Source organism: Homarus americanus, unplaced genomic scaffold (genome assembly GCF_018991925.1).
Source record: "Homarus americanus isolate GMGI-L3 unplaced genomic scaffold, GMGI_Hamer_2.0 scaffold39675, whole genome shotgun sequence".
In the NCBI taxonomy this organism is placed as follows: Eukaryota; Metazoa; Arthropoda; class Malacostraca; order Decapoda; family Nephropidae; genus Homarus; species Homarus americanus.
The window spans coordinates 18,080,296-18,096,943 of record NW_024736071.1 but is presented as its reverse complement, the minus strand read 5'-3'; the positions used below and the strand labels follow the sequence as shown (position 1 = coordinate 18,096,943).

General features: G+C 40.0%; 1 protein-coding gene across 2 annotated transcripts; it reads right to left on the bottom strand.

The window, feature by feature from the left end:
• Positions 1 to 943: 943 nt before the first annotated feature.
• LOC121871855 (axoneme-associated protein mst101(2)-like) lies at positions 944 to 14,109 on the bottom strand. Of its 2 annotated transcripts, XM_042374412.1 has the most exons (8): positions 14,012 to 14,109; positions 13,758 to 13,790; positions 10,035 to 10,355; positions 6,120 to 8,589; positions 5,492 to 5,695; positions 4,219 to 4,396; positions 3,049 to 3,215; positions 944 to 2,365 (listed from the first exon to the last, which is right to left on the bottom strand). In XM_042374412.1, exons 3-8 carry the CDS (start codon positions 10,341 to 10,343, stop codon positions 2,130 to 2,132), a joined length of 3,564 nt encoding a protein of 1,187 aa, XP_042230346.1. In that variant the 5' UTR covers positions 10,344 to 10,355; positions 13,758 to 13,790; positions 14,012 to 14,109; the 3' UTR covers positions 944 to 2,129. The 2 variants fall into 2 exon arrangements, with proteins under 2 accessions (XP_042230346.1, XP_042230345.1); XM_042374411.1 differs by lacking the exon at positions 13,758 to 13,790 and having other exon boundaries at positions 14,012 to 14,103.
• Between the last annotated feature and the right edge of the window lie 2,539 nt (positions 14,110 to 16,648).

Sequence of the window (16,648 nt, the reverse complement as noted above, 5' to 3'; positions counted from 1 at the left end):
CATTGATGGGCAGAGGTGGAGCGAGTGTGTTGTGGGTGGTGGAGAGGAGGAGGGTGCGAGTCACTGAGACCTGGTTTAAACCTCCATTTTCGTAGCATGGCTAATGGTCTTGCATTGCTTCTTCACAACACTAGCATCACTAACACTTGATGGGCGCCGGGAAGCCATTTCGAATGGTTACAGTACAGTATTTTGAGCAAAAACACTTAAACACGCACAAACGCAGTGGAAGCCTAAAAAAGACTGGGGACGCTGTGATGCTCCGCGAGAGAGTGTAGCGCACCAAGATGAGAGACGGTGATGTGCCGTACAAAGTAGTCCGTGACGACGTTATACCAAATCGGCGGGACATTGCCCGAATCATGGGTATCTAAAGAGTAGCGACATAACGAAACAATGTTGTGGGGGGGCAACGTTAAACAAGGACTTACTGTACTAATCTTTGTAAAGCAGAATTTCAGTTATCCAGTATTAAGGCAGCTGGTATATTCAACTAACCAGCACCAAAATGAAATACTATTAATAAAATAAAAATTCCTCCAAAATCAGCTAGAATCGTAAGTTTGAATACCACGCACAATGGGGATGAGCTGCCATATTTATTGCTATGATAAACAATAAAATTGATACATAGCATTACATAAAATAAAATAGCACAGGTTGAGAAGTCACAAGTCCAGAAAACTGAGGGCAAATTTTTTCGGGGTGAAAATTGTGAACTCCTGGAACAACCTGCCAGTGTGTTGTGACAGCACTGAGTGTGAGCTGTTTCAAGACCAGACTTGACCAACATTGGAGCAGATTCAGATATACATTCAGGAGCCAGTGTATGCCCAGCACTTACCAACAGTATGTAACAGAGACATGACCGACCGCCCAAGCAGCTAATGAGCCGATCAGTGGCGAAGAGGATAAAAGTAAAGTAAAAGTATATTTTATGTAAAAAAATCTAAAAAAAAAAAAAAAAAAGCTCCTTCCACATTCAAACCATCCTCTGGGCAACGCAACCCACTTCAGCCCAGTTGAATCACAGATGTGTGGCTGCCGCTCTGTTTGTCTCTGTGTTATGATGTCTTATTTTATAGTTTTATACTGTATTATATTTTCTAAGTAAGCATAGTTCACTTCCCACACATGCACACCTTTGCTCTAAATTTTTCTTATTTATAGTTTTGTTATATTTTCTTTATATCTAAGCCACATCATTTATATACACTATAGTGGTATAAGTGTTAAAGAAGTCCATTTTTATGAGACTAATTTGCGAGGTCAGTCTACAGGTATAGCACTGTGCATTGTATGATTTATTGGGGGATCTTAAGAGTATTTTCAAATAACCGGAAAAAAGTTTATCTGGCACCTCTCAATCCCTGAAGCTGCCGGATAGCTGGGATTCTACTGTACATAAATGATACTACTAGTATTAAAAAACAGAAGTTATGATTTAATATAATCATCTGTTCACCTTTCACAAATTTTCGTGTAAAATAGAAAACTGCAAAAAAGAGATTAAATATAAATTCAGTAACAATATAAAATAAAAAACAAAAACAATATACAGTAAATATAAATAAAAGTCAAGATAAATACCCACCATAGACATTAACCCATATGGAACAAAGTTCTGGTTGCAATTTCACATACAAATGTATTTTCGAGAAAGATGACTAGCTGCAACAGTTTTAATGCTTATGTGACTAAAAGAAATATCCATTCATCTGAGTCTACAATCAGTGTGCCAGATCTAATGTTAAAAGCAGAGGAGTAAATGCAATCATTCCTGGATTCAACAGAGGCAGGATCACGTTAAAACTTTACACACAAAAAAATCCTTCAAAGGGATTATCATTCTACGACAACGTATACTGCACAGAATATGCATACCATGATATCTACTGCATAGTATCACGTTCTGGGCTGGCAATGTTCTTACAGTATTTAGAATTAGGAAATTTATTTTTAATATACTGTACATATGTCAACCAAGTAACTACAAGTCAAGAAGATTTTGTAAATACAGTACTGTACTTCATTAAATTTACATCTCTTAAACAAATACCCGACATGTACAAATGGCACGTACAATATTACAACTAGGTACACCACCTGACAGATGCAGACTGCATAAATTATGACTCTGTGCCTTCAACAGGAGAAACTACATAAACATGGTATATGTGTTCGCCTGGTGAGTCAGGTGCTCCTGTGGCCATAACAAGCACATTAGATGTTCCAGGAGGTAACACAGGTACAGGCACACTCTTCTGCCCATCTGCTGTTGGTACCAGAATGGTCTGACGCCCATCATCCTGTGTCTGAATTGCAGACACCGGAAAGTGCCACACCTTTTGGTTGTTTTCAGTCTCTGTAAAAATAAAAATACATTATACCATACAAAATATTCTGGGGTTGATTATTGACAATAATGGATATGAATTTCAATTTAATTTTACATTCCTAAAGCACAATACAGGAGGTCCCTGGGTCAGGTGCGTCCGACTTACAAACTCGCCGATACGAACAAGGTCCCATAAAATTAAACCTTAAATTTACAGTTTATTATATACTGTATATATTTTTTTTACAGAGATTCGCGCACCCAGGCACATTAGACAACACAGTAGTACCTCTCTGTTTGATAGCTGCTTACTACCTATTACCTTTATCTGTTGACATTTTTTACTTTCATTTACTGCATTTTGTCATTCTATTTGTTCTTTAAAATAAGTGATTTTAGATGTACAGTACTGTATACTGTATATGTATAAGGACTTAAGCTATGAAATAGTGGGACTTTAAACATGGTACTGTAAGTACAGTATGCAAAAAGGGTGTTTTGACTTAAGTACATTTTGACTTAAAAGCGTCGTCAGTAGGAATGGAACTTGTACGTAACCCGGAGATTGCCTGCACTATGATTACAGCATAAATAAAAAATATAATAAAATAAAATAAATAAATAGAACAAAACAACATATTACTGTGCTGTACATGATAATGCATCTGATGTACCATATGCAATATAATAATGAAAACTTTACCACTCACTAGGTGTGGCCTCAGATATGGAAGGGTTAGTATCAACATTATCTTCATCCTTTTCTACATTTTCTGCAACTGTCTTCTCCGGGGTGCATTCATTCCTGGACTGGCTTGACATATCATACTTTACAGTTTCCATGGTAACTGTCACTTCACTTATCACAAGAGAGTTCCTAAAATAATAATAAAAAAACCTGATAATGAAACATTACATGGACTCACACTGAATCACAAGCAATAAATATTTATAAATACTTATTAAATTTTAGCATATCAATAATCTTCCATGCAAAACCACATGGCTCCTCTTAATAAAAGTCTCAATAACTCCTGATAAAAGCTAAGGAATATTTTCTTACATTATGATCATTTTTATAACAGCCTTGAAAAATTCCCTTATTATTTCTCCTCTTTGCTTAAGGATTTTTGTTCCCTTTTCCCAACCTACACAAAACTGAGAGATAGAAAGGTCACTATTGGAGTTCTAAAAACTTTTCAGAATTTGAGATATTCTCAAGCCCCTGTATGGTACTGTTGAGATAGTGGTGTTTTCAGCACACCACTATCTCAACAGGTGGGTAATTCAGAAAGTTAAAAAAAAGAGCAAACCCAATTTGCCTCTTCTACCTTTTAGCTGTATTTAAGTTATTTTTTTTGTTATCTCTAAGAGAAAACTACCATAAATGTTTTCACACAAAGACAAATGGTACATAGAGCAAAATTTAGTTGTACAGTCTTGTATACTGTATGAAATGAAGAGAATAGTAACACCACATATAATGCAATACTATTAACTACAATGATCAGGGTGTTTGACTAGCAATTATGACTCCCATGTCACACTTAAATAACCTTCATCTTCCTATGTATAACACTGGTGCTGTACTGGTTTGGCACAATTGCCATTTCACATTCAAGTTCCTTAGTTTTTCCAACAATAAATCTGGTACAGTACTTGAATTGACTTCAGTATTTAATGCCCAGCTCTCCACTTATTTATTCATATAATGTGGTATTGATGGGTGATGCTAGTTTGTTTGAAGCGACTGGGATAAACCAGATCTGGAGATTTGTTGTGGCAGGGAGTTCTATAGCAAAGCACATAATAAATAACATTGAATTAGGAAAAATGTGAGAGCATTATCTTAAGTAACAATAATACCAAAACACACTAACCTTTCCTCCAATTGTCGTTTTTTAGCTGGCCGTTTTACTTTTCCCTTCTTTTTATTAATTTTGTTTTCACCATTAGAACATTTTTGTACTGAGGAGATATGTTCACCTTCAGTATCAGAATGGCCCAAACCCTGGTCCTCACAATCTGAACTCTCTTTATGTCCATTTTCATCAGCATCTGTAAATGAAAGATAACTTTTGACTTATAGCTAACAAATAACAGTGTTCTGTTTTCTTAACCACCTCAACCCAGCTGAAAGATGTACAGTACCTCTGTCTATAATCTTAATCCACTGCCCAACCAGATGAACTAACTCTGTCTATACAATATTTCTATCCCTCAACCTCAACTGAATATTAACTTTATTATCTAAATTCTCATCACTCAATCATTTTTCTTTCCTGCCAAAGTGAAATAGGTGTGTCTTGTCTCAGTAATGGCATGGACCAAGTGCATCTAACCTCATTAATAGGGTGGAACAGGTGCACCCAACCTCACTAATAGGGTGGATCAGGTGTACCCAACCTCACTAATTGGATGAAACAGGTAAACCCACCCCCCTTAATTGGGTGGAACAGGTGCACCCAACCTCACTAAAAGGATGAAACAGGTACACCCACCCTCTTTAATTGGGTGGAACATGCACCCAACCTCACTGATAGGGTGAAACAGGTCAAGTGAGAGAATGAAGTATCTGCACAGCTTTGGCTGAAGTATAATGAAACCTGATTACCCAACATGGTGTCACTGGCGACCCCTTTCCAAGGTTCCACAGGCCTGCCAGCCATTTATGGGTTCCACACATGGGTGTGTCGAATGGCTAAACTGTTCTGTGATGTATTCGTCAAAACCCCGGGAAGATACTTCATTCTCTTACTGTACACATTGGTGTCTCCAGGAATATCAAAATTGGGGTCCTAGAAGTTGAAGGTGGGGGAACATGGCGAGCGGGGCGAGCCCACCCAGCTGGGGGTTTTGGAGAAGCTGTAAGCACCCCCCCACCCCCCGATTTTTTTTTTTAATCTGACAAATATCATGGGCATTTTGAGGCCATTTTGAAGCCATGCACACTCGATATTAAGGGATTCTGAAGTCAATAGTAAATACTTTTTACTATACAAAAATGCCTGAGTACAATTACTGCATTAACAAAAGTATTGGAATTTTCTGGTGAAAAGGGGGGACCCCCCCCCCCTGGTTCTGCTCTTGGTACACCCACCCTCATTAATAGGGTGGAACAAGTACTGTACACTAATTAGATAAACAACAAACCTTTTCTCTTAATTTTTTTCCTCTTGCGTTCTCTTCTCAACACTCTCTTGCGTGTCTTGATTTTTGCTTGTTCTCCCTTTCTCTTGGTCTTTTTCTCTTGCTTCTCTCGCTCCTTTTCAGACTGCTTCATCTCTAGACGCTTACGTTTAGCCTCTGCTCTCTCTGCCATCCTCGTGGCCTTCCTATCCTCTTCTGGGTCATAGTCTGTAGCAGTAATGACATCACTTAACCAATTCTATTAAGTAGTGTTTCATGAACATTTAACCATATTACAGTACTTATGATATAGTACCATGAGTAGGATGGTGATATAAATATATATATATATATGCGGTATACAGAAACACTATATCTGACAGCCAGAACAATTGGTGCAGAACATTTTTGTGTTATAAAGATTTTTAGGCACAGAAACAAATCCTTATCCCCAGAAAAAATCACATATTTACTGAACTTTGCTGGGCACTGGTGAATGTTTCTGAGTCTAAACTACAAGTACTCTGTCCTAGTCTTTCTAAAAAGTGGTGTAGCCAAGTGATCTACTGCAGATGCATGCAAGATAAGTTATTATCCACCATAAAACATATAATACTGTACTGTATTGCCTGAAATGTGAAATGCCACTTACCAGATTCATCATCAAATAAGGATAAGTCAAACTGCGTGCAGTCCTTCAGGGCTCGGTCCACCAATTCCCGGTTAATCCTCTCCTCCTTTTTAAATTTTGTCTTCAGTTCAGCTCGTGATCTCCAGGTAAAAAGAGCTTCCATTAGTGAAAAATCTGTGCCAACTGTGGATAATGCCTTATAAAAACGAGCAGTTTCTTTTAAAGTCCATTCACTGGAGCGATGACGTTTCTTACTCCATTTGCTATGAGATGACTCGTTACTCTCTTCAACCACTTCAGTTTTGCTTAAGATTTCATCACGATTTTTAGCAGCAGTTGTTTGAATTTTAATACTTTGCTCATCCAAGATAATTTGGCCATTGGGACCAATTTTAACTCTTGGAGTAAATATATCCTCTGCGGGTGTTTCTTCTTCTCCTGCTGCTGCGGCTTCTTCCTCTTCTTCATCATCCTTGGCTTGTGGTGATGGAGGTTGTGAAGGCTCCTTACCTTCTTGGTCTTCATCAGGCGAATTTGGTCTAGACTGCGGTGCTGGCTCAACTGTGTCTAGCCCCAAGTCATCAACTTTTTGTTCCTCTATAACATCAGACGTGGTACTCTCTGTTTCACTTTTACTTGTGAGGCGTGCTTTCTTTTTGAGGACTTCTGATCGACCCGGCATAGGATTGGTGGCTGGATTCCAGAATATGAGATCAAACATGGTCATACTACTACGTTCTAATGCTCCTTTTACCATTTTCTTTCTATATGTTTCTTTTCTTTCTCTAAAAATTTGCTTCTCTGTCTTTTCCTTCGATTCATCTTGTGATAACCCTTTATCACTTTTGGCACTTATTTTTGCACTCTTTCCAGTTTTTATAAATGTTTTTCTGGGACCAACAACTGATGATGACTTAGCTTTTGTCTTTTGCACGCCAAATGATTTACTCCTCTCTTTTATTGGTGATTCTTTCTTCACTGCTTGAGAACTACTGAACAGAATTTTGGAATTTTCCTTGTCTCCACAACTATCATCACTATTACTGTTATCCTCAATTATTTCTACTCCTCCTTGTTCTTCTCTATCTACATTATTTTTCTTTCTTTTCATTTTTTTTCCTACTATGTTACAGTCCTTCTTTTCAACCCCAATATCTGTCTTTTTTTTAGGCTTTTCTGGCCCATTCTCACCAACTTCACAAAGTTTCTGCATCTGGTTAATTTCTACTTTAAGAGACTGACTTGGTTCTGTCCCATTACAAGAATCAACAAGTGACTTCTCTCTGACACAATCAGGCTCAGTAATAGTAATTTCCTCATTACATTTATCTGCTTGTCTTCTAGATTTCCCTGATATTGAATGAGCAACTGGACTGTCTGCATTAACTATTTCTACTTTTTCCTCCTGAATATCACCAGCCTTCTTGACCATCTTCCTCTTGGCCAGTAAGGTAGGTGCTGCACGTATTTTTGATCTCCTTTTACAAGTTCCACTTATTGCTGTAGAGCTACTGTCTATAGTGCTAGCTACCGTGCCCTGACTATCTTCACTAAACCTTGATCCTCTACTTTCTCCTGCAGTACACGTCTGACTTTCATCTACTGAAACAAGGATCTCACTTTTCTTTGCATCACCTTCATTTTCACTTTCCTTTGCCAAAGATTTTCTACTTTCTTTAGTAGTTTGAAAAGGTTTATTTTTGTCTTTTAAGTCAATCTGTGTCTTTGTTGAGGGAATTGGGAACTGAATTTCATTATTATCATTTACAGTATCCATTCTTGCTGTATGCTCTCTTTTTTCAGTGGCTGTCTTCATTTCTAAATCTTTTTCCTTCTCACTCAGCAAGTAAGGCTTACTGTCTTGTTCATCAATACCACATGCTAAATTTTCCTCACAAGTATTTTGTTCTTGTTGATCTTTTGGTCTATCACCTAAACACTCAACTTCAACATCAAACTTCTCTCTTTTAATTTGAGCACCGACATTACCTGTACTTGTACTTGGCTTCTCCACAACACTTCCTTTCCTAAAGCTGCTAACCATGGGCATAACCTTCAGCTTTTTCCTTCGAGTACTTGATAATGGTTTATTTTCTGATACTTTCTGTAATGCCTCTGAAGGTTCACTTTGTAACATCAATTTAACAGGTGGTTTTATGGCTTTCTTCACTGCTGGGCTTGTTAGAGGCATTACACTGTGTGATGGCTGGAGTGGCCCCTGTGAAGAAGCAGAAGATGAAGCTTTCAATTTTAGTGAAGTCTGAGAGGGTAGGGATGAGAATACTTGTGACTTCTGCGGAGATTTGATTATGTCCTTTAATGGAGGTGTGTTGCTCGGAAAAGAGGATGAAAGCGGTGTAGATCCCTCGTCAAGTGCATCTATCATCAGATCCACCGGAACTGCAGAGTTTGAAAATACCTGTTGGTTGCCTGGTGTCACAATATTAACATTTGCAATGGGTTTTTCTTCAGTTGGGCCCATTACATTTTCCTGAAAACAAAAGTAAATATTGTAAGTCATCTTCTCCTGGTGCAGTAAACAAGAAGCACTGAAAAGACAAAGGAAGGAGGAAAAAGATATATGAATATAATATTATTTTTAAAAACTATCAGCCTTTTCCCACCATAATGCAGGATGGCTGGAATTAGCCCCTTGTGTACAGGGTTTAGGACCATATTGGCCCCTCGGTGCAAAGAGGTTAACTTCAGTACCTGTATACTGTACTGTATATACAGTTGGCACTTTAAACATTATATTTACACACCAAAGTTGGGAATAGTAATACTAGAATCCTCTTGTTAGCCGGAATCTTCAATTCCCAGAACTCTCCCAGAGCCAGAATTTTCTTTTGCATTCCAAGAAATTCCAGGAAAAATATTTTCATCCTAGCATTGGAAACGAATTTACAAAGATTGCATCATGCACATTTCCTGAAAATTATAAGAAAATCTCTCTGTTCCTGGCATGGGAACTAATTTTGCAGGAGTTCCGAGAGATTGCATCATGTTCTGACACATCCCCACGTGCTGGGCGTTAACTTAGGCAGCAGGCTTGTGCGCTGTGATTAGCTAATACTGTCATGTGACAGCATGGTAGAGTCAAATATAAGAACAAGGTAGACCAGTCAGACTGTGGCAACTACCGCGGATCCCATTGCTGTCCGAAGCTGGCAAGATTGTGAGGCAACCCCACGATGGCATGAACGGCAGTGTCCTGCACAATGACACCCAGTCTGAGTTATTCCCCATCCAAACGGGGGTAAAACAAGGATGTGTACTGTCACCAACTCTCTTTTCCATTTTCTTGGCTGTCTTTCTTACTCGTGCCAGTACCAATTTAGCTGGCAGGGTGGACATCGGATACCGAATGAAGGGTCTTTTCAACAAAAGACGACTCCAGGCAGGAACAAAGGTGTCGGCAGCTTCCATTACTGAACTTCAGTATGCAGATGACCTCACCCTCGTCGCTCACACTAAACGCGACTTACAGGAGATCCTGAACACCTACGCAGATGTGCATGCGCACTTCGGCCTTGAGGTGAATGTATGTAAGACTCAGATTCTCTTTCAGTCTGTCCCTGATTCAGCCACACCTCCACCATCCTTCCAGCTTAACGGTACTACCCTCACTAATGTTACCCACTTTCAGTATCTCGGCTCCCACCTGTCCACCACCAAGGACATCAATGAAGAGATTCAACATCAAATCAGCTGTGCATCTCAAGCCTTTGGCGGACTCCGTACCTGTGTCTTCAGCTGTACTGTACCCGGAAAAATTCTGAAGATGTGCAATTTCTTTTGAGGATGAGAAAATTGATCTCCAAACTCAGAACTGCTCTGCACCAATTATTACGCCTAATGGGGATATCACTGTATACACAACAATAGTATACAGTACTAGGAAATTAATACAGTACAGATTCAATATTACATTACCTGATTTTGTTCTCTCCAAGGAGTTGTAGAAGTACTGATAAGTGGGGTCATGGAGGATGTGGTAGGTGGAACCAAGGAGGATGGAGTAGTTGAAGATGGAGTTGTGATGGATGAAGTCGCTGAAGGTGGAGCCATGGATGGAACAGTTGAAGGTGGAGCCAGGGAAGTTGGAGCAGTTGAAGGTGGAGCCAGGGAAGTTGGAGCAGTTGAAGGTGGAGTCGTAGAGGATGGAACACCACGTGCCTGGGTATTCCGAGGACCTCCACCACCCCCAATATTTGGGGTGGCACGGATTTTCATTCGCCTCATGTTGATCAAGGTCTGTAAATAAAACTCCTATTGTTATCTATATTTATTATTTAGTTTGGAAACTGAAAGAATTTCATTAAAGTAAATAATCTAAAGCCATTCTATATACACATCAGGAAACAACATTCCATTAGTGTCAACAGGGAGTTAATAGCTCTGGTTTGACAGGGAATCAAAAGGTCTGGCCTGAGCACAACTATTTTAAGATGAACATTCAGGGGCAGATAGGTGAATGCTCAACGTTTCTGTTTCAATCTGTGTGGCAGCTATTGTTGTTTACATTATGCCCAGCAGCTAGTTTTGTGCAATGCAATTTTTGGATATGCAGAATTCCTTTTACTATTTCTCCATGCATACTGTACTATAAACTATCCCAGGAAGTGATAGTACTGTACCTATCCCCAAAAAGACAAGGATATTCATCAGTTTGGGTAATCAGTACTATAGTACAGATACCAAGTTAAAAGTACATGTACAGGTACACTCCCCATACTCCTCCACCTCAGTCAAGCTAAGTAATTGATATTTGTAAATAATTTTTTTAATATTTTTAAAGTTACTTACAGCTTTAAAATGTGTAGAAAGTCTTTGTCCAAAAATGTGAATTATATAAAGAATTTTGTCAAAAATATTACCTGTACAGTACTTGAATTTACCTCTGAAGTGGCAACTAGGTCATTGCCTCTGCATGCTCTGGCAAATGAAAACCAAATACAGTATCACTGATCAATGTCTAACTTTAGCAGGAATGGACCACAGTTTGGCAGTGTTCAGAGGTTCATTCTGGCTATAAAATCAGACATAATGCAATGATGGTTTATTTTAATTTACTAGAATGCACAGAGGCTGTGACATAGTTAGCATTATTTTATCCTGGAAATTAGAAACAGTCTTGGTAAAGATTTCCTTTAAGCTTGCATCCTTCACTAATATCTAAACCCTTTCACCACAGAGGGGAAAACCAAATATTCTCAGCGGTTGCCACTGTTTCATCTAATTTTTTTTCTTCCTTTGTAGGTAAGACCATGAGCTATCCATGCATCATAATTATTTTCTTTGCACTCATATACTGTATAGGCTTAGGGGAAAAAAATTACGTTCACACTTTATGTATAAAAGAAAAACATGACCTGAGGACTTCATATACCGTACAGCCAAATACATGTATGTCAAAAGCATTGAACTCCCTCTTTCAAAAGCAATTTGAATACTGGGCAGTAAATAGACCTTCATTTCATTATGTGATTTCTTTTTACTCAAACTTCTGTAGAAAATGGACATGCAAAAAACAATGACAACAATTTATATACTTTCTTTGAAGAAATAATCACACATGACACTCAAACAACTTTACTTTACTAATAGATAGATACAGTATATGAAAAATGTTCATAACAATGTGAAAATTAGAGATACTGTACCGACAAATACAGTTATCTCCCCATTATTTGGAATCTTCAATTCCTGACACTTTCCATTGCCCAGAATTTTTTTTTATCATTCCAAGAATTTTTTTTTATCATTCCAAGAATTTTTTAGAAAAATCTCTCCATTCTGAGCATTCAAATGAATTTCCAAGAGATTGCATCATGCGCTGATTTGTGCTGAGCACGTGGGTGGGTAGGCTTGGATTGATCATGAGCTACACTTGGATACTAATCTCATGTGACTTTTTTTTTTACGGGAATTAGCCCACCCGGGCACAGGTCAAACGACCCACAATGGGGCCTATGATTGGCAGATGTATCCCGTAGTCTATTTCCTCACACTCTAGCATCATGACATGCTTAGTTCATTGTTTGCTGCCATTATACAAGCTTGTTCGCTCACTCACTGCCGTTTTTGCAAGTAGTGGGGGAGATAGTTAATACCAGAAAGATTATAGAATTGGTTTATCTTTTCCATAGATAATGTTACACTTGCCTGGTATCTTTTGCCAAGCAACTTTTAGGACAAACAATGCCTGAAACAAGTATCAACTACACCAACATCTTCCAAGTTAGTATTTGTGCAGACAACAATCAGCACTTACGATAATTCTGATACAACATTTAAGAAATTCAAAGAGAAAACAGGCAAAAACTGACCAGGCAAGTGTAATGAGTCAAGTTAGCAGAGAACAGTATATTAATCCTCAAACTGTGCTAAATCTAACATGAAAACGCTAAATCTGGTCAACCTAGTTCTCATATTTTTCCTTGGTTCAGATATGTACACCCAAAATAGATCTGATACAATAAATCATTTTAAATAATGCAAAAATATGCCGCAGAATGATAATTTTGGTTAATTAAATGAGGCAAGATAAAAAGTAAGGTAAAGAAGACAAAGAATACAGAAAATGCACGTGACAGTAAAGGTGTTCAGTTTATTTTACACAACAGTACTATGGTTTTAATGCAAGACAATAGGTACAATTTCACGATAGTGTACTATGGTTTTAGATGGAGTCATTAGTACACGAGTCAGATAGGGAAGGGATGGTAAATTTTTCTTGTAGCTCCGTTCACTTGTAGCAAGTTAAAAATATATTTTTCTAGTGTATTTGAGTGTGCTGAGACCGAATATGACCTTCCTTTTTGGCGGAAATTAGCCGTTTTTCAGGGATTTTTTTTTCGTTTGACGTTTTCCGAGAAAAAAAGGTGCCTAAGCGACTAACAAATACACAATAAAACACTAGAAAAACAATAACCAAACCTAACCTAACCTAACTTAACTGACTCTCACCATATGATGGAATCACCTATTTCTTACCTTATTGGCCTGGTTCTTGTTCGTTGTTGCATTCTGGGATTCTTACACAACGCCACATATGTTGGTCTTTGCGATATTTACTTTCAGTCTTGCTCTTAGTACACTTTACTGAGGTTGGAAGAACACCATGCAATCAAAAAAATGCTATAGCTTCTACGTTATTTTTTTTTTTAAACTCGCAATCAGCTCCATATACTTTAAGTGACATCCATCGCAGACTTCCATGGTCGGAACTGAACTTGAATTTCAAAATTTGAGAGACCCAAAATAAAATTCGATTTTGATTAGGCCAAATATACTCTGAATTAGCAAAAACGCTTTTGATTGGCCTCGTGACGTGTACGGGTACACATGCGCGTCATGATTTATGAAGGAGACGCGAGAGACACGCAGTGTTAGGTGAGAGGCAGACGATAATGGCGCGATGTTAATGGAAGAAAATAGAAAAAATTTTGGAAGAGCTATCTCCGTTATTATGCATTTCCGCCGGTAATGTAATAGATGAAAATTATCTTATAATTAGACGTCTTATTCGAATATGATAATACAACAGTGGTAGGAATGAACGGAGCTACAAGAAAATAATACCGAAGGGATTTAATGTAAAGTGTGCAAATACCACATGCATTATTTTACTGAAGTGTGCAAATAAATACTCACTCAAATTTTTTTTATTTGCTTTTATCCAACCATCTGGAAAAAAATAACCATTCTATAAGCTCTTTATCGTATTAACCATCTCCTCAACCCATAAATATACTGTATTTCTCACACTTCAAAATACCTTAGGTAAACTCTAGAATCTTTTATTCTATTGGTGGACATTACCTGAAGCTACACAAATTCAAGGTGCTTGGTATAATTCACGATTATCACTAACGAGATTCATTCACTACGATCACTCCCACTTTTACCTATGTTCTTTGATGAAAATCATGTCTGCAACACATAGTCCACTGAAAAGACGGATGACGGAAGGAGACGGTGGTGTTGTCGGTGCGCTGAGTCGTCGCTTATAACTAAACACAAAACAATAATAACATTTGATTCAAAGAAAATGGTTAGACGATGATACAATACTGTACATATGTAACGTAATTATAAATAACTGCGGTTAAATATATTAAATATAAATACAATGATAACTAAAGCATCTATAAATTTCATAAATTAAATGTTTTTAAGTTATATTTTATCTATAATAAAAACAATAATTTTAATAGAAAATGTGAAGAAGCAACAACAATTTCGTCAGCTTGTGAAATATCGTGGAAGGGGCTAATACACAGGTAAAATTTCCGCATTCGTCGGTCAGATTTTCAGACTGAAAACTGATATTTGATCAAAACGGAAAGTACGGAAGTTCTCGGACAAGTTTTGACTACGTTTCGAGTCCAACTTTACTCGTTAGCCGATTGGGCGGTCAGTCACGTCTCTGACGTGCGCTGCTACTGTTGGCAAGTACTGGGCATGTACTAGGTCCAGAATGTATTTGTACTTTTTTTTTACCTGTACCTTTACTTTTATTTTCTTCGCCACTCATCGGCTCGTTAGTCGCTTGGGCGGTCGGTCACGTCTCTTATTACACACCATTGGCACGTACATTCGTACAATACTGCTGGGCTGGTCTTGAATGAGCTTACACTTGGTGCTGTTGTAGTGGATTCCTCCCCTACAAACGCTTGTCGCTGATTAGCCGACCCCGCAAATTCCCCAGTGTATGCCTCGTGGTCTAGGTCAACCAGCGCCGCCTTACATGACGGAGGTCAACTATTAAGCCACGCCTACCTCCGCTATATAAAACCTGACCTCGTGGTGACCTACCACTCTCTTTCTACCTACACCAACCAGCAAGCAACACCTCCTCCACCTCCTGCCTAGCGGCCCTCGCTCCCGCCGGCGAGCATGGCGACCCAAAAGCTGGTCCTCCTCTGAACACCCTCACCAACCAGCTCTCTCTACATCACGCTTACATAAGAACATAAGAATGGAGGAAACTGCAGCGGGCCTATTGGCCCATACTGGGCAGTCCCGTTTACACCCAACCCCTAATGCTCATATAAGCATCCAACCTATGTTTGAAGCTATTCAGCGTATTCGAGCTTGTAACCACGCTGCCACTTCCCAGCACCAAGCTGCATTGTACATCCAATACAATATGTATACAGAGAGCACATTGTGAGTTTCCCTTCTCCATCCCATCCTGAGTGTGAACCAGTATCTCATAACCCCACAAATGGTGACCCCCGGAGATTCGCACTCACACAGGGTGGAGGAGACACCGATCACTCTCCCAGTCTTCACGCAACATGGAAGACTGGCTTATCCACACAGAGGCAGCTCTCATCGGCTCTACAGCTGCTGTCTCTACCCCGTAGGTTAGACATCCTAGAGCAGCACTGCTTCTCTAAGCAGACACCAGCTCCTCTTCCTGCCCCAAGCACCACGTTCTACCGACCCCAACACACCCGTCCTGCCTCAGACGCCGCCCCGCCCCTTTGCCGCTCCTCCTGACGCGGACCCACACACCCCTCTTTTCTCCCTCAGGTACCCCCTGCTTCTGTCGTGGACCCAGCTGCTGTCACGGACTCTCCTCCGCTCCTGCTGACGCAGCCCCTGCTCCTGACCCAGGCCCACACACCCCAGCAGGCGCATCTGACGACTCTGTACCTGCCGTGAGGGAAGCACAGCATTCATCGCCTCCACACACCCTTTTTCTCTCTCTCTACTCCCACAGATATTGTGTATCTAGACAGTTGCCTCCACTAGCGGCCGGCTCATCCACGCCCTCGCCGTTATGTCTCACATGTGGCATGCACCGCCCGTTCTGCCTCACATGTGCCATGCAACCCTGCAGACAACAAGTCTCCTACACCGCCTGGAGGGAAGGAGGGAGTATTGTAGTGGATTTCTCCCCTACAAACGCTTGTCGCTGAGTAGCCGACCCCGCGAATTCCCCAGTGTATGCCTCGTGGTCTAGGTCAACCATCGCCGCCTTACATAACGGAGGTCAACTATTAAGCCACGCCTACCTCCGCTATATAAGACCTGACCTCATGGTGACCTACCTCTCTCTTTCGACCTACACCAACCAACAAGCAACACCTCCTCCGCCTGCCTGGCGGCCCTCGCTCCCGCTGGCGAGCATGGCGACCCACAAGCTGGTCCTCCTCTGAGCACCCTCACCAACCAACTCTCTCTACTTAACGCTTGTAACCATGCTGCCTTCCCAGCACCAAGCTGCATTGTACATCCAATAAAACATGTATACGGAGAGCACATTGTGAGTTTCCTTTCTCCATCCCATCCTGAGTGTGAACCCAAATATCACGTACCCCACACTGTCACAACACTCTTACAGATTATTCCAAGAATTCACAACTGGCGGCTCCCACTTCCGCCGGCGACCTCGGCGTCCCTCAAGCCGCGTGCTCCTCTGGGCACCCTCACCAACCAGCTCTCTCCTACTCAACGCTTGTTACCATGCTGCTTACCCAGCAACAAGCTGCATTGTACATCCAATACAATATGTATACAGTGAGCACATTGTG